This window comes from Hyperolius riggenbachi, chromosome 3 (assembly GCF_040937935.1).
Source record: "Hyperolius riggenbachi isolate aHypRig1 chromosome 3, aHypRig1.pri, whole genome shotgun sequence".
Taxonomy (NCBI): domain Eukaryota; kingdom Metazoa; phylum Chordata; class Amphibia; order Anura; family Hyperoliidae; genus Hyperolius; species Hyperolius riggenbachi.
The window spans coordinates 89,398,352-89,417,690 of NC_090648.1; the positions used below are offsets into that span (position 1 = coordinate 89,398,352).

Here is a 19,339-nt window from a genome sequence, read left to right on the forward strand (position 1 = left end):
TAAGATAAATGTAAGGTAATTGTTATTGTGGAACACATTAATGAAACTCTTGTCACAAATGCAGTGGATTGATTTCTGTGTTTTAGATTATGGCGAAGCATGTGATCAGTATGCAAGTTTCAGGCACGTCCACCACATCTAGTGCTATTTTTCCTTCCTGGTTTGGCCTACACAGGGAGTAAAAGTGACCAGCTTGCCTAAGGGCACTTTTACAATGCATTGCTGTGCGTTGCGTTTTAATACTTTTTTTTTTTTTTTCTCCGTAGCAGTGCACTGTGAAAAAGCTTCAGTTTTTAAGTGTGAGGCCATAGGGAAACATAGACACTGGACTGCACATTAGTTGTCCTTTTGTTTTAGTTACAACTGACAGCAATTAAGCTTGTGTAAGACCCTAAGGACCTGTTTCCACTACACGCAGATTGGATGCAGAAAAACTGACTCCAATGATTGTTACCTATCAACTAGGGGCAGATTGATGAGATTTTTTGTTTCTTTATTTCACTTGAAGGTGATAGAAATGTTGAAATTGATAATCTTTTACCACAAATGGACATCTGTGGTAATTTCAGTGTCTGCTCTGCGGATCTCCTCAACCCCTTGCCGTCACTGAAGAATCGCCAGTCCCCCCCCGCCGCAGGTCACCATCCAATTTGATTAACTAGACGAATGCAACTGCACTTGTGCGTCCTCGCTCGTGTCTTCGGGAGCTTCCTGTGCAGTATGAGAAAACTTTGTACTGCGTCTGCGCATGAAACTCCCAGAGACACGAGCGGGAGCGAGGACGTGCGCGGCTGCACAAGTGCAGTTGCATACGTCTAGTTAGACAAATAATTGGACGGTGACCTACGGCGGGGGAACTAGAGATTCTTCAGTGATGGCACAGGACATGTTATCTGCAGGGGGCCCGTAGAAGCCCCAGGTAAGTGTCAGTTTTTGATTAATAACAGAGCCCACAGAACCCCTATAATAAAGATGAAAACCAAATTCCAAAATACCTTCATTTTTAAGAAACCAGCAGTGGTCATGTGACTTCTATCACCTTATTAACCTCCCTGATCTGAGCACAGATTGGCTCACAGAGAGCACGGGGTTAGAGCTAATGAAATTGGCTCCTGACTGGCTCACAAAGCTCTGCTGTCATATGACGGCAGGGCTAGTGAGCTGCAGCGGCGGGTCCGTGTGGAATGTGTAAATTGAAATCTACGCCCTGGCAGGCTTAGGCGAACACAAGCAGGGCGTATATTTCAACTACTATTGTCCGAAAGCGGTTAAGCACAAGAGTGACAATTTTTCCAGGGACCCTTCAAGGTTATTGATGGACAAGGATTGTGGAAGAGATTGGATTGTGATCTTATTCTAACCTGATTGCTATTCATCTTCAGATGCATACACAATTCTGATGAAGGTACTTTCCATGTGGATATGACTGTAACCTGTCCTGATTGTCACACGCTCTGGTTTTCAGAAATACCAGGCTGATATTAATGACCTAGAAAATTTGGGGGAAATTGGAAGCGGAACTTGTGGACAAGTTTGGAAGATGAGGTTTAAGAAAACTGGACACATCATTGCTGTAAAGGTAATTTATCATATCGAAGTAGGATGTCCTATTATATTTGTTTGCAGGTAACAATAAGGAGAACTGTACACTATAAGAAGAGTGGTAGATCAGGAAAATGATCAGTTTGTCACTGATATGGGTCATTTCCCTGGTTTACCACTAGCGTCAATAAGATACAAATAATTCCGAGATAATGCTAGATTATGCCAAAAATCACCTGCTGATCATGCTTTTTCCAGTCAGTATTTAACAGTATTTTTTGAAAGTAAGGAACGACCGGCACCTTCTGTAGTATTATGCTCTTTGATTGTAAAAGTGCAGCCTACAGGGATAGCGAAGTTTTGGAGCGCAGCTCCTTTTTCAAGCCAGGCATATACAAAGTATCATATCACATAACATCTATTTATATACTAAACATGATGGGCTATTAACCAATCCCTGCATATGGGGACCAACTGCATATGGAGACAGTTGTTATGATCCTATACCAGAAAAATAATAATAAAGCCAATAGTAATATAGCAAAAATCCATTCCTGCAAATTGCAATGATAGTCTATGAGATCTGCAGATCATCATACACACATGATTTAACTGACATTCATCTGCAGATCAAGCAATCATCTGCAGATCTGAAAATCCATCCTGGTGAATCTGATCTGATCTGCAGATCTCATAGATTATCATTGCAATTTGCAGGAATGGATTTTTGGTAGGAACAGATCTTTTGCAGATACTGATCTTTTGTGTCTGTACAGCATCTGTGTGTACAGCATCTTGCAAAGATTTTTTTCTGATGTGGAGTTCAGCTCCATAGAAAAGACTGTGTAGAGTATGGCTCTCATACTACATGAAGGGTAGTAAGATTGGTCTGTGATCTTTCATTTTCCAAAGACTATAGTCTGATGTGTGTATGCACCTTTAGGTTCCATGGTGTCCAACTTTTTGATCCACCATGCTTCTCTATATAATAACTTTTTTAAACGCTCTCCTCCTCTTTTGGGGGGCAATACCTGTTCTATAATTTGATATCGAAGTTGGCTGACATTGTGTCCAGCCTGAACAAAATGAAAAGGAACAGCTTGATCTACTATGCGTTCCCTATTCGCTTGTTTGTGCGACGATAGTCGCACTTTCATCTTGTGTGGTCTGGCCCATGTAGATCATGCCGCAGGGGCACTTTAATGTGTAGACCACAAATGTGCAATCGCATGTAAAACAATTTTTAATTTTAAATTTAGTCCCTCGGTAGGGATGTCTAATCTCATCCCCTTTGATAACTGAACTACAATGCACACAGTTCAGACAAGGGAAAGTGCCCCTGCGGGACAACCCACGGCAGCCAGACCCCACAATACCACTATCAGCATGCACCAATTTATCTCTAAGGGTAGGAGCTTTTTTATAAGAAAAAATCTGAACATTTTTGAAAAACTGAATATCCAGGCAGGCCTCCCACGCTGACGTCACCAGGATACTACAGATGGTGCCGGTCGTTCCTTACTTTCTGAAGATAGTCTATGGTGCTGATAGACTGACCTGGCACATCAAGAACGATTCCAATTGAGGTGTGCTCCACCACACACTACTGACAGTATTTTTGAATGAATTTTGTCAAATTAAACACCTACCGTATTTTTCGGACTATAAGACGCTCCGGACTATAAGACGCACCTAGGTTTAAAGGGCAAAATCCGTGGAAAAAAAAATACACTAAACCTGGGTGCATCCATGGTCCAGGAGTGTCCTATGGACCTTTCCTCACCCACAATGTCTCTGTCACATTGCCAAGCTACATTAACCCCTGCTGCCATTACTAACCCCTACTACTAACCCCTGCTGCCATTACAAACGATACTAAACTACACTTCACTAACCCCTGATGCTCCCTCCCCCCAGCTACACTGCACTACACAACCTCCCCTCCCCTCCCTAGAAACTAAGCAATACAATTACATTAAACATAATCTCACCAGCCTGGGTGCCAGTAGTAGGGTCTGGTCAGGGTGTCCATGCAGTCCTAAGAGGTGCACGGTAGGATGGCTTCAGCAGCACCAACATGATCCAGTGTTCCTAAGCAGCATAGAAGCAGCTGCTGTAATCAACTTCAATGCTCGTTCTTTGATCTTTAATCCTCCCCAGCCTGCCCCGCAGCAGTGTGATCCACATTGCGTTGTAATTATCCACTATGCTCCTTTGATCTTTAATCCCTCCAGCGTGCCCCGCAGCAGCGCAATCCACATTGCATTGTATTATTATCAGTGCTCGTTCTTTTATCCGGAATACCCCCCAGCGTGTCCCCCAGCAGCACGTGATCCACAATGTCTCTATGCGCATAGGAAAAGCCGCTGTCATCATCACAATGTTACTTCTTTGAACTTGCCCAGCGTCAGCCCTGTCAGCCCCGCAGCTCGATCCCAGCTGACAAATCTGTTATTTGTCAGCTGGGATCGAGCTGCGGGGCTGACGCTGGGCAAGTTCAAAGAAGTAACATTGTGATGATGACAGCGGCTTTTCCTATGCGCATAGAGACATTGTGGATCACGTGCTGCTGGGGGACACGCTGGGGGGTATTCTGGATAAAAGAACGAGCACTGATAATAATACAATGCAATGTGGATTGCGCTGCTGCGGGGCACGCTGGAGGGATTAAAGATCAAAGGAGCATAGTGGATAATTACAACGCAATGTGGATCGCACTGCTGCGGGGCAGGCTTGGGAGGATTAAAGATCAAAGAAAGAGCATTGTGAATAATTAGAGCGGCTTCTCCTATGCTGCTTGGGGTTTACCACCTAAGGAAACAACCACTAAGGAAGGGAGTTATTGTTACATTCGGACTATAAGACGCAGTAACTTTTTCTCCCCACTTTTGGGGGAGAAAAAGTGCGTCTTATAGTCCAAAAAATACGGTAATTTATTTAAAAAGATTATATTAAAGATTATATGGCCCACTCGCATTGCTGTAATCTTCCACTCATCCAATTATTATTTTTTTCAATTTTGAGGTGGTGTTATGGCCCCTGTGGTTGGGCTTAATTCTCATACTATTCTAAGAAACGTACAGGAAGCTATAGGCCCTACATGCTAAATCTGGCTCTCAGAGCATTAATTGTGGCCCCCAAGTGGTTTCCCCACTTAACATAATTTTTTGCCCATTCTAGAATACCAGAGAAGCTATACTGGGGGTGAAGCCCAAGATCACCAGGGAAGCCATATTGGGGAGGGAGGGGGAAAGGGCTAGACACCAGGGAACTGTTTGGGGGGGGCAACAGACATCAGGGAATTTATATGGGGAAGGAATGGGCCCACTAGACACCAAGGAACTGTATAGTGGAGGGAGGAGGCATTATTATTGTTTATTATTAGAACTTATTGGACTTCTATAACGCCAGTGTTATTACACAGTGCTGGACAATAAATAAGATGCCAGAGAGCTGTTTAGGGGGCATGAGAGTCATCACTAGACACCAGGGAACTTTATAAGGGAGAAAGGTGGCCACTAGACATTAGGGGAGGCCTGCAACTTGGTCCCAGCCAGTACTCAGTTTCGGGCAACTTCGTATATGTTTGACACCCCTGCTGTAGGAACTGCTGAAGTGAAAGTGTTAGTGTACTTATGCTTACACGTGTAAAATGAGGCCCTGATCAGTAATTCCATATTATATTACTGCATTATTGGCTTTAAACCCCCCCCCCCCCCCTTACCCAAACAGGATACTGGTATGTCGTAACATGATTGTCATTTTTTAACAGCTTGAGCAGAGCTGCAAAAATATTTTATGGTACTTTAAAGATGGCTTTTACGCCCTACCATCCAAACTGTGAAGAGGGTAAGGCTGCATCTGAGCACCCTTATCGTTTACAAATGACTGCCCCATAGGCCCCCTCAATTCCATCTCATCCCAAATGGCCTGCCGGGGCTTTGTCTACCGATTGGTTTGAAACAGACCAATAGGAATCCTCCCTCCCCAGGAAAGATTCTCATTAGTCCACCATTCTGTTTCAATCCAACGCGGTATGCTTCTGCTGAGGTAACGTGGCACTTATTCCTGGCAGCGGATGCACACTGATGGGTAGTGGAAACAAGGCAATAAACACTGCAACAGGCACGGCGTATCTGCACAGGATATGCTAAGAACCTACGGTCGTGCATCCAACACCTACGGCTAGGCTAGACACCACAGACCTGAAAGTTGGCAAATTTGGTTATTGTCCTATTGGGCAACAATTATTTCTGCTTACATTTAGATATCCTTTGAGCTCTTTGCTTGACTATGCTCAGAGGAAATGCCATCGGGAGCAGGGTTGTGGAGTCGGTACAAAAATCATCTGACTGACTCCAGCGAACCACCGACTCCAGGTACCCAAAATTGTTCTGACTCCTTAGGGCCCGTTTCCACTAGGGCGGTTTCGCCGGCGATTCGGCAGAGTTTCCCCGCACATCATTCGCATGGGGAAACTCTGCCATAGGGGATGACGGCGCCGCGGCGGAATCGCTTGCGGGAGCGATTCGCCTGGAACCCCCCGCAGATTTCGCCACGGAGGCTGCGAATCCCATAGCCGTGCATGGCACGGCTCATGGGATTCGCCTGCGATCCCGCCCACCGGCTCAGTGCGGTGTGCGTCTGCGAGACGCACGCCGCACTAGTGGAAACGGGCCCTTAGTCTAATACTTGCCAGGGCTGGGGAATTGGTACAAAAAATCATCCGGCAGTTAATGAAAACGCTGACTAAGTGTACCCAAAATCACTCCACAGCCCTGATCAGAAATGTTGGATTTTCTCTGCCAATGCTGTTGTGTTCCTTGACTGGCAGGCACTGAGATGCCTCCTTACTCAATGCCCGCACTGCTCCATAGCAATGACTAGGCATGCTTCTGTGAGCTGATTGCCTGTTTATAGAGGGAGCTGTCTGCTTGTCTGCATGCAGCTTCCTGCTGCAGGATAGAAGTATCATGGACAGGTCTTGCTGAATTTACAGGAATGGAGAAGCCAGCTCAGTAACCTTGCTTGTTTTCCAGCAAATGCGCCGCTCAGGAAACAAGGAGGAGAACAAACGTATTTTGATGGATCTGGATGTTGTATTGAAAAGCCATGACTGCCCATACATAGTACAGTGTTACGGCACCTTCATCACAAACGTAAGTCTATTGGAAGATGTGTTCAGCCTGGGAGAGTGCTTCTGTGGATCTGTTGCTCAAAACTTGTTCTTAAATATTTTTTTACTGTGTACCTAGAAATTACGGAAAATAAGAGCTGATCCTCTGGCCCATAGTACTTTACAAATCACTGACCCAGAGTGTCCTTGCATTATGCCCCTCCCTCTCCCCTTCTTTGCTGCATACTTGTTCTGGGTCAGAGACGACAACTCTAAATAAAAAAAAATATATAAAATAAAAAAAAATAAAAAAAAAAAAAGCTTCAAGAAATGAGAATTGGCATTTTTTGAGGCGAGCATCCAAAAGCAAGTGTTTTGCCAGAAAATAAATCCCTGATAATCGCAATTGTCTTGCAAGATTGTCTCTGTCTAGAAAAATGTGTCCAAAGTAGGAAACGCCAAAATAAAACCACTTAGGACTTTGAAGATACATTAAAACACATGGCTAGTTTTAGACAAGTTGAGCTCTTGTTATAGATCAGTGCAGTAGCAAATCCTCCTGATCTTAAAGAGAAACCGTAACCAAGGATTAAACTTCATCCCAATCAGTAGCTGATACCCCCTTTCCCATGATAAATCTATTCCTTTTCTCAAACGGATCATAGGGGCTCTGTATGGCTGATATTGTGGTGAAACCCCTCCCACAGCGTGATGTCAGGACCATGGTGCTGACATCACACTGTGGAAGCCTTGTGGCATTGTGGGAAATAACAGCTGATTCCAACTGCCAAAAAAAAGCAAGCAGTAGCTACTTCCTCTGACCTCACCTGCCAGCAGTAAAAATGTCACCATGTGATAAATGACAGAATGTAAATCAGGGAGAGGTAAGATTTTACAGTGAGCAAACACTGACTAAACCATTTATAAATAATTATTGTAAAAATTAAGCACTTTTGTTCATTACGTTCTTTTCACTGGAGTTACTCTTTAAAATTATATTCAATATGTTATAGACATTTCTCCTTTTACTTTTCCTTTGTCGGGAATAAACCATACAAATATTGAATCTGTAAGTAAAATGTACCGGATGTACCTTTTTTATTCTAATATCAAGCAGTGTGTGACAGCTGGGGTGGGAGGGATGGAGGGGTGCACTTTGGTGTCTCAGCTTTGGATGCTGGAAGACCTTGTCACAGCTCTGTTTCCACATGACAACCTGATGGATTTTTACCTCATTGCTGTAGACTTCAAATCAAAGGCCCAGTGCTTCATCACACAATCTATTACTTGTGTGCTGGTAATTGGTGAATTAATATGGCTTCTACCTTGTCTTCCACTTCTACAGACAGATGTATTCATAGCCATGGAACTGATGGGAACATGTGCAGAAAAACTAAAGAAGAGGATTCAGGGACCCATACCAGAGAGGATTCTGGGAAAAATGACTGTAGCAGTAAGTAATTCACATAATCGGGCTTGGGAATCAAATGTAGCTAAATTTATCCCGGTTTTTATTCAAAACTAATTCCTGTAGGGTAAAGTGTACCTGAGGTGTGAATTATACATCATTTATACTTGGGGCTTCCTCCAGCCCTATGTACTTTGTTGCCTCCTTCCCTGTCCTGGGTGGCTCTGTTCTTCCACAATCTGGGAGGCTGTGCAGCAGAAATGTGGCTTATAAGAGTTTTCTGACCAGGTGCTTTAACATTTTAGCAGCCCTGCCAGAGTTATCTTGTGTACGAGAACCTGGGGCAGGGCTGCTGCGGCTGGCTAAACTCTGCTGCCTCCCACAGCCTAATGCAGAGCGGCGCAGGGAGCCCGCTATTAATGGACACCCGAGGCGACAATAAACGAATGAAATAAATGATTGTATCTCTTTCTTCTAAAAATGACTTTTTAAGATATTCTAGTTTTTATTTTATGTTTAAATCTATTTTTTAATTTTTAACTGTTTTTGTTCAATTACACGTTTAGTGAAGTATGCCAGAGCTAAAATCTATGAATTATTGACCCTTTTTATCTCTTTCCTTTTCTGTGAAGCCATTTTCTGCTAGTAAAGTGTTTTATAGTTGGAATTTCTTATCAGTGAGGGTCACACTGTAGTCACTTACATACCTGATATTTAGCTCTTTCAGACAGGGAAAAAAAAAGGAACACAGCATAGTTATTGGCATGTACAGTGCCAGGCACACAAATGTTTCTCATCATGTCACGTGTCACCTCGGGTATCCTTTAACTTGATCTAGACACCATATCGACTCTTGTCTTCCATCACTGAGCGGCGCTAAACGCTGACAGCTTCCTCTGGGTCATAATAAAATGAAGTGATTGGGACTCAGAGGAGGATGTCAGCATTACAGTGCCGCTCGAAGGTAGGAGGAGAGCCTATCCTGAATCCTGATTCCATAAATATTGTGCTCTCTGTGCTGATCTGCATTAGACTGCGGTAGGTACACTGGCAGGTTGGGGGGGGGATTTGCACAGACTTCTGCTTATCTAGAACCTTATGCACCAGCTTAAAAAAGGCTTGTGCCTGGCCCTAAAACTGACTCTTCAAATATAACAATACACAGTGCAAATGATTGCTAAGAATGATGAGTGTACACATATGTTTGTCATATTTGTTTGTAATCTGGTGCCTCCAAGACCCTCAATCTGCTTCTTGGAGCTCTGAGACCCCTCCCACCACCCCACTCTGTTGGTTGCTGTAGAGACGTGTTGTGTAGTAGGTGGGGTGGAGCTGTTTGGGCGTATTCTGTGCAGTGTGGCTGAATTTGGCTGGCCTCACAGAACTGAAATGGGGATTTGGATGCAATATACCGTATTTCGCGCCGTATAAGACTCTCCGGAATATAAGACGCACCCAAATTTAGAGGGCAAAAACCAGGAAAAAAATACTAAACCTGGTGCGTCCATGTTCCAGGAGCGTCTTGTACATGTTGTGTGCTCCTGTGTACCTCATGTCTCTTCCTGTGTGCCCCATCTGTCCTGCTGTATGCCCCATGTGTTTTTCTATGTGTCCAGTGTGCCCCTTCTCCCCATGAGTACCTGTCTGACTGTCTCCCCCATGTGTACCCTGTCTGCCTGTCTCCCGCTGTGTCCTGACTGCCCCTTCTCCCCATATGTCATCCTGTGTCAGTCTCCCCATGTGTCCTGTCTCCCATATGTGTCCTGTGTGTCCCTTCTCCCCATGTGCACCTTGTCTGCCTGTCTCCCACATGTGTCCTGACTGCCCCTTCTCCCCATGTGTCCTCCTGGGTCAGTCTCCCCATGTGTCCTCCTGGGTCAGTCTCCCCATGTGTCCTCCTGTGCACCTCTCCCCATGTGTCCTCCTGTGTCAGTCTGTGTCCTCCCCATGTGTCCTCCTGTGTCAGTCTGTGTCCTCCTGTGTCCCTCTCATCAGTCTTGTTTCCCCCCTTGTGGCATGTGCCTGGCTCCCCTGCGTGGTGTCCCCCTCTAATTTCCTCCTGCCCCCTCCATCCATGTGTGCATCTCCCCGGTGCCCGCCCCCTCCCCCCGCGCGTGTCTCCGATATCTAGCCTTCCTCTCTCCGGGTCTGCAGCTGCAGCGGCTTACCTCATATATGCCGCCGGGAAGACTGCAGACACCCGGCTACTCCATGTGTTCCCTCTACTGCGCGGCTTGTACTGATGACGCAATCAGTACAAGCCGCGCAGTAGAGGGAACACATGGAGTAGCCGGGTGTCTGCAGTCTTCCCGGCGGCATATATGAGGTAAGCCGCTGCAGCTGCAGACCCGGAGAGAGGAAGGCTAGATATCAGAGACACGCGTGGGGGGAGGGGGCGGGCACCGGGGAGATGCACACATGGAGGGGGCAGGAGGAAATTAGATCAGGACACCTTAAGCACGCAGGGGAGCCAGGCACAGCGAGCGCACACACAGGCAGGGAATCCCCATTGGCGTCGGGTCGGCGGTTCATATCGGCGGGCGTTCGCAAGTTGGGGATTCCCTGCCTTTGCCGTATAAGACGCAGGGACTTTTTCTCCCTATTTTTGGGGGAGAAAAAGTGCGTCTTATACGGCGGAAAATACGGTAAGCTGCTTAACTTTAAAATAGCGGTCAGGTTCACTTTAAAGTATATCTCTGTTTTCCTAAAGGAAAAAAAAATCCTCATAAAGTCATCTACATATATTGCACATTTTTTGGCAAACTTTCACAGACATGCAGTGGGGAAAATAAGTATTAAATACATCCAGTTAATAATGCTATTGATACAAAATTTACACCCGAGGTTGGTGACAACCTGAGTAATCCATGCACAAAGAAAACAAGAATAAGTCCATAAATTAACCGGTTCCGGACCGCGTTGGTAGAAATCTACATCCTGCAAGTGGCTCTGACAGGACATAGATTTCACTTTCCCCACCACACTCATCCATCACTGCCACCGATCTCGCAGCTCTGCACCCGCCGCAATTCATTCGCCCCCTACCATCTATAAGACGGCAGAGCTGTAAGTAGGTCAAGAGCCAATAAAAGTGGCTCCTGACCGTGTGTTCACTGTGAGCCAATCACATTGGCTTACATTGATGGACAACGTCAGGAGCCAATGAAAGTGGCTCCTGACCAGCTGAAAGCGCTCTGCTCTCATAGCAACGGCAGAGAGAGGAGCCTGCGACAATGGAAGAGCGTCGTGATCGGTGAGAGCTATTTGGTATGTGTGGTGATTCGTCAGGAGGCATAGTTTTCTGGTAGAAAGTACTCCTTGGTCGCGGCTTGGCTTCTGATGGAGGAAGCTAGCGAGGCAGAGATCGGCGGGGGGGGGGGAGCTACGTTATGGGGGAGGCTAAGCTTGAAAAATTGACAGGCTGCAAGGTAAACATCTATTTTCAGGGGGACAGCAGCGCGGGGAAGGGGGGGGGGGGCTGACGGCGGCAATAGACACAGAGGCCTGTTCTTGTGCACATAACATGCCTTTGGGTCCCATTAAGATTTCATTATTCCGCCCGGGTTCTCTTTAAGGGGCCAGAGACTGCTGGTACGCAAAGGGTTAAGCTACATATAAAGTAAAGTGGAATGACACGGAGTAAGTATTGAAAGAACTTAGGGTTAACACATCGATTCTGATTTTTGGAGAGATTTTGAGGAAGTGTGCAATTTTTGCTGCAGTGCAATTGTGATGTTGTGTGTGTGGTAAAGAGACAGGGAAGAAGAGTTGAATGATGTTCTGTAAGTAACTACAGCTAACTCCAACCAAACCCACCATATTATTATTTTTTTTTTTATTCTTTTAGATTGTTAATGCTTTGTATTATTTAAAAGAGAAGCATGGGGTTATACACAGGGATGTCAAACCTTCCAATATCCTGTTGGATGCTAGTGGACGAATCAAGCTATGTGACTTTGGCATCAGTGGGCGTCTTGTGGACTCCAAGGCCAAAACCAGGAGTGCTGGATGTGCTGCTTATATGGCGGTGAGTTTACTGAAAGAGGGATGCTTATCTTGAAATAGGGATGGTTATTATTTTCCTTACTAAGATGTTTATAAAATGCGTGTGGTTTTTTTTAGCCGGAGAGAATTGACCCTCCGGACCCTACAAAGCCGGACTATGACATCCGAGCAGATGTGTGGAGCCTTGGAATCTCATTGGTGAGATATTTTAGATAAAACTTTCCTTCACTCATCAAATACTCTAATCTATTCTTATGTCCTGGCTTAGTTTGCCCGTCCTGCTTTTCCTCACTGGACTTTCTTTCATAGGTGGAGCTAGCCACGGGACAGTTTCCTTATAAGAACTGTAAGACTGACTTTGAAGTTCTCACTAAAGTCCTTCAAGAAGAGCCTCCAGTTCTCCCTCACAATATGGGGTTTTCTCCTCTTTTCCAGTCTTTTGTCAAAGATTGGTAAGTATGTTGATGCTTCTCTTAATCCATGGAGGGTGTGGATGGACTGTTTTGCCATTTGTGGACAAAAGTATGTTTAGCGTATCTCTTTGCCATAATCCTATTTCTATAATGATAATCAAAACCGTTTTAGAGTATGATTGTACCTGGCATAATGATGTGTTCTTGATACAGTACAAGTTAATGGTTCAACATTTTAGAGCTGCACTAACAATTTTCGATTACTTAGAAGTGCATTTTTGATCTTGTGAGTTCGGTGTTTGGATCATATAGATTAAAATGAAGGCTGCTATGTATATGTATGAGCACACTATAGCCTTGCTATGAAATGCAGGTAGTCTTGTGTTTTACAGAAACGCGTGGCAGCTGTGTCACTCCGCGTTGCATTGCTGACCCCCATTCAGCTGTATTGAATGGGTCAGCACTGTGTTGCACTCACAAATGCATGCGGGACTGCATTGCCGGAGCACACTGCTAACTAGTGCAGAAGTCACAGTGTAGTCTATGTGCTATCTGATGTTCTGCATATCCCTTACTGATACATGTTGCTGAAATCGGCTCAGCAACATACAAGTGTGCTCAAGCCTTAGTTATACATTTAAGGTGGTCTGCTTCATCTAAATACGTTCAGTTGCATAGAACGTGTTGGCTATTAATTTCTACTTTACTCTGTAGACTTTAAAGATACTCTGTAACAAAATGTTCAGCCTTATTTCTTCTATCCTATAAGTTCCTATACCTGTTCTTCTGTGGTCTGTCTTACTGCAGCCTTTCCTAGTTGCACAGTGGCTGTATTATCTCTGTTATATAATGTAATCTTCTTTCCTCTGACGGCTTTGTTGGGCTTAGGCTGGAATGTGCTGCACTGCTTGTGATAGGATAGAAGCTATACACACCCTCTCCACACCCCGTGCAGGCTCTGTGTGAGTCACAGACTGAGCTCCTCTCAGCCTATCACATGACATGTCTTTTGTTTGTAAACACTGCCTAAAACTGGCAATTACAAGCCAGGGTTGCAGCAGGGAGTGGCAGAAACAGCACAGAGGGGCCCAGGAGAACCTAATGAATACCCTCTTTCCCTGAAAATAAGACCTACCCCGAAAATAAGCCCTAGCCTGAATTTTGAGCATGCTTGAAATATAAGCCCTACCCCGAAAAAAAGCCCTAGCGGAAGTTAAAGAGGAGCAAGAGGCAGCCAGTAGGTGGGGACACAGTGGTGTAGTGCCAATTGGGCACTGATCCTGTCATCCCAGCACACAGCAAGGGTATCAGTTGTGTGCAGGGAAGACAGAGCAGGTGCCTGATCAGTACAGTAGCATACTTTCAAATCCATGAACATCACAGTACAAAGGAACAGGAAATGTTCTGCTGAGAGACACTTCCTAATACAAATATAAGACATCCCCTGAAAATAAGCCCTAGCACATCTTTTAGAGCAAATATTAATATAAGACACTGTCCTATTTTCGAGGAAAGACGGTAGAATGGTATGCTTTTTATTGTAAGAACTTTAGAATACACATTCTCTTTAATGGAGATGGCAAGTAGTTTACTCACTCACCGGTCACTCGCAGAACCCAAGGTGCAGTAAAATAAATAATGAGATGCTTACCTAAGAAGAGGAAGCCTCTGGGTCCTCCAGGCATCCCACATTTTCCTGGAGACCTTTCACCACTGCACGGGCCCACCTTTAGGACCGTGACAGAGGTCCCCTGTGTACACGAGTACTGTGCCGGTGTGTACGAGCGGCTTTGAATTGCTGTGTGGATACAGTCGTGATCACACAGATGCGGTGTGGCCACGCTTGGCACACAGTGGGACTTATGGTCAAGAGAACATATCCGACAAGATCTTGTTGGCTATGTTCTGGGGCTCCGCGCCACCAACGGTGGGGCCAGAAGGACGTGGGAAACCTCTGCAGGATCCAGAAGCTTCCCTCTTCTTAGGTAAGAGTATTTTTTTTTTTCCTTTTACTCGTGTTGGAAACACTTAGACATTTGTTGTTTTTTTTCAATTCAAGGTACACTCTATGGGTAAAGAATCAAAGCTAGCTATGACCTAGGTTTTGCCAGTGGAAAATTTTCATTCCATAATGCGGGGCATGACCTCTGACCTGAAGTCAGCTTGCCAATAGGAATGGAGTTTGCTGCAGTAAATGCATTCGGGAACCCTTGTTGCTATTGGGGCATGCAGGTTAGCATACTCCACTGGACAGCTTACTTCAGGTCAGAGGTCGTGCTGGGCATTATGGGAAGTCTGCTTCTGGCAAATCCATGCCACTATGGATTTCATCACTGCTATAGGACAATAATATAATTAGATTAATCTACCAAAAATTGCTCATTCTCTACAGTAGCTTAAAAGAGCAAAATGTTTTTGATTTTCTACTGCTTGAAATTAAAAATTGCCTGTGTAATTCTGGGGATAAACTGGTAAAATACTATTGACATGGCAGCTGTTTAGTAATGTATTAATAAGATATGTCCACATTATGAATTAAAAGTAGATAGTTACTGCCACATGCCTTTTTACTTCCATGGTAGACAGATGGTGTGAAATTCAAATTCATACAACCTTGCACAATAGCTTATTCCCTAAATACGGAAGTAACACCATCGTCCCATTCTCAAGGTGCTCAGTATTGCAGCATTTGCCACTGTTTCACGGCAAAATGATTGTATATATTTTGGGCAACAGCATGATATTTGGATTTAATGAGACACTTCAGCCTAAGCAAACATACTGTCACATTAGTTATGTTAATTAAAATAGATAGGTAATATAATCTCTTACCCACCCTGTTTTAAAAGAACAGGCAAATGTTTGATTTCATGGAGGCAGCCATCTTTTTCATGGGGCAGCCATCTTTTTGGTTGAAAGGAGGTGACCGGGAGTATAAGACACCGTTCCAACTGTTCTATGTGCTGATCACCCCTCCGAGTTGTTAGGCAACGTGAATAACAACATAGGAAATCCCATCATTCTTCGAACAGCATCAGGGAAAAAAGCCCGGGCAGTTTTCTTTGATGGGTGGAGCTTAGCTTAAAATGCAGCTAAAAATGATGCTTTGGTAAGAAAAACAAAGTTCTGATGCTGTGAAACTGTTAAAGAAACACCAAGCCTTTTTAGTTCTGCTGAGTAGATTTTTAGTCCGGAGGTTCACTTTAAGTCTAATAGGAGTATACAATGGCTCTCCATCCAAATATTCATAAATTCTTAACCTCAAACCGCTGCCAAAGGTGAGCAATATGTCACAACTTCCTCAGTGCTATTGGCTAAAGTCTCTCAACCGTGTTGTACATGCAGCCACCCAGTGCTCATACAGTTACAGCACACAGACTGTGACCACTGCTACCACAAGAAGAATCAGAAAGTATTTAGAATAGACTTCAAACTCAAATTCATTTTATTGCTGAACACACAGTTTAAAAACAAATCCACAGTACTTACATTGCTGCCCCTTCTGACATGGAGCCTATTGATGTTATATAGCGTAATGTGTACACACAGTAATAGTGAATAAATCAGATTATCAGAAGATAGTTGTTCAGTCTCCAATTCCCGACCGGTTTTGGCATTCAGGAATTGGAGACTGGGCAATTATTTTCTGACGATCTGATTGATTCACTGTTACTTTTTGTACTGTGTGTACACTATACACTGTATAACATCGATAGGGTCCTTGTCATAAGAGCGCACAATGTAATTCATGTGGATTTGTTTTTAATCTGTGTTCAGCCATAAAACAAATTTGAGTTTAAATACAATTCTGAACGCTTACTTTTTCATTCTTGTCATGGGGTGGTCACGGTCTGTGTGCTGTAACTGTATGAGCACTGGGTGGTTGCAGGAACACCTCGATTGAGAGACTTCTTGCCAATAGCACTGAGGAATTTGTGATACTGATCTTTTTATTGGCATCTCACATTTTCTATACCGAACTAGGAATGCCATGGAATGCCTCCTGTGGCTCCCAGGCCTTACAGTATGGTTGTGGTATTTATCATGAACCACAGAACTCCTGAGTTTTATGTGGTATAAAATGCATCTGGGCAAGATGAATTTGCTAACATTTGTCTCTCTTCTTCCCTGTTATATAGTCTCACAAAGGATCACAGAAAAAGGCCAAAGTATAATAAGCTTTTGGTAAGTAGACCTAGTCTTCTTATCAGGCATGCTTTGATCTTTATGGTTTGCTATGGGTTATATTGGCCACACACTTTTCAGTCTGATTGTGCAGGTTTTACACATTTTGTTGTATATTCAAATAATGATTAAAGTGGGATTATACTCCCAAAACTAACATTTCAGTAACTATTACCGTATTTGTCGCCGTATAAGACGCACTTTTTCTCCCCCAAAAATGGGGAGAAAAAGTCCCTGCGTCTTATACGGCAAAGGCAGGGAATCCCCAACTTCCGAACGCCCGCCGATACGACCCGCCGCCATGTTGGGGATTCCCTGCCTTTTTGTCCGCTTCCCCCTTGCATCTCCTGGCCCCCCGTGCTGCAGAGCATAGATAGCCGCAACTTACCTAATCAATGCGCCCGCGGCGACGTCAGACCTCCGCGCTACCCCCCGCTAGCCTCCTCTCCCTCCCCCTCGTCTTTCCTGGCCCCCCCCCCGTGCTGGAATGTATGGCGGCAGCTTACCTTCCAAGCGCCCGCGCTGGATGCAGACATCGGTCTCCACGCGACTTCTCGCTCTTGTGTCCGGCTTGTATTGATGACGCGTCATCAATACAAGCCGGACACAAGAGCGAGAAGTCGCGTGGAGACCGATGTCTGCATCCAGCGCGGGCGCTTGGAAGGTAAGCTGCCGCCATACATTCCAGCACGGGGGGGGGGGCCAGGAAAGACGAGGGGGAGGGAGAGGAGGCTAGCGGGGGGTAGCGCGGAGGTCTGACGTCGCCGCGGGCGCATTGATTAGGTAAGTTGCGGCTATCTATGCTCTGCAGCACGGGGGGCCAGGAGACGCATGGGGGGCATATTGGACACATGGGGGGGCATATTGGACACATACATGGGGAGCATATTGGACACATGGGGGGCATATTGGACACATACATGGGGGGCATATTGGACACATGGGGGGCATATTGGACACATGGGCAGACACACAGGGAGACACATGGGCCAGACACATGGGGCAGACACGCTGGATACATGGGGCAGACATGGGTTACACAGTAGCACACATCAGGACACATGGGGATACACTAGGACACCATTTGGGCTAGAACATGTACAAGACGCTCCTGGAACATGGACGCACCAAGTTTAGTATGTATATTTTTTTTTTCCCTGGTTTTTGCCCTTTAAACCTGGGTGCGTCTTATATTCCGGAGCGTCTTATACGGCGCGAAATACGGTAGGTACATAAAAGAACATTTGAAAGCATTCCACGTGTAAAAACATGTTTTCACTGCATAGAGCAGTACAGGCTTGCTTATCTCTGGCTAATCGGCAAATTATGTAATCTTTGCCGGCTAGGAGACACTCTCTCTGCCTTTGTCTTCACTCTGCTCCTCTCTCTCTGCTGAACACATAACCCTGGCGTCAGTCACTTCGGCAGAGAGAGGGAGTAGAGGAGAGCGAAAACAGAGACAAGAGAGCATCTTCTGGCCAACAATGATTACATTCGCTGATCAGCCAGAGGATAAGCAAGCCTGTACTGCTCTCTGCAGTGAACATAAATGCTTTTACACACATGGGATGCTTTCAAATGCTCTATTATGTACCTAATGCTTGGGACACACCATGCAATTTCCCATCAGATGGATTGAATCGATAATTTCTGACAGGTCCAATCTGTTTTCCAGTTGTTTTTCTGTTAACTTTTCCGATCACTTCTATACAAAATCGATCGTAAATCAAGATCTGAAATTATCGACTTGACCTGTGCATCTGATGGGAAAATGTATGGTGTGTACCAGGCATAAGAGTCATTAATTAAATTTTGGTTTGGGAAGTATAATCTAATTTTAATCTATCAACCTTTGTACTAAACGGGTGTTTGTAAAAGTGTACATAGTACAATTATGCTAGCCCTACACAGGTTGATAACTGCACCAGTACAGTAAGTTGAAAATCAGGTAGTCTTGATTGGTTTTCCATCATTGTCCTCTAGATCTCCGTTAAGGTGGCCGTAGGTAGAACCCTCTCTGACCTTAATCTGAGGGATCTGTTACTGTCACACATTGGCTATCATTCATAAAGCATTCCCACATGCGTAAATGCTGAAAACGGCTTACTTTACCGACCACTTAGCAAAATGTGTATTCATAAAGGCTGTTTCCGCATGAAAAGCTGACATTCCCGAGCAGAGCGATAAATTACCGCCTTGTGCGGTGATTATCTTAAAAAATGGAACAAAATGTCAATTCATAAAGATTAACGCAATCGGTATGTGGACGGGGAATACCGCTCCCTTAGAGGTAGCGATAAGCATGCGGAATACATTTAAGTGAATGGAGACAGACCTCCCAAGCAGCAGCAGAGAGAGCAGTGCACGGAGGGACTCGGGCAGCTTCTCTGTTTCCGCATGCCTAGTTCAGGGAATCACTGCACTTGTATCGCAACTGGCAACATTTTTATGAATGACCACCCACAAGTCTAAAATACCGGTATTTTCCCGCACGGATTTTTGTTACCAACCACACTTTTATGAATGATAGCCTTTGTACACAGAAAGTTGATCCAAGCAAGCGAGTACATTGGCCTCTGTGGATTGGTTTGCCTCAGAAGGCCTCAGTATGAATGACAGGACATTGAAGAAGACTGATTGTATTGGCATAAAAAGGCTCTCTCTCACACC

The 19,339-nt window shown here is 44.8% G+C and overlaps 1 protein-coding gene across 2 annotated transcripts in view; it reads left to right on the forward strand.

Moving 5' to 3' along the window:
- Positions 1-19,339, forward strand: part of MAP2K7 (mitogen-activated protein kinase kinase 7) — a 49,799-nt gene that overhangs the window by 25,730 nt on the left and 4,730 nt on the right. For both annotated transcript variants that reach the window (XM_068274541.1, XM_068274542.1), the window contains 7 exons: positions 1,466-1,579; positions 6,582-6,701; positions 8,004-8,111; positions 11,914-12,093; positions 12,189-12,269; positions 12,381-12,523; positions 16,624-16,669. In XM_068274541.1, coding sequence (XP_068130642.1) covers positions 1,466-1,579; positions 6,582-6,701; positions 8,004-8,111; positions 11,914-12,093; positions 12,189-12,269; positions 12,381-12,523; positions 16,624-16,669 — 792 coding nt within the window. The remainder of the gene's footprint in view (positions 1-1,465; positions 1,580-6,581; positions 6,702-8,003; positions 8,112-11,913; positions 12,094-12,188; positions 12,270-12,380; positions 12,524-16,623; positions 16,670-19,339) is intronic.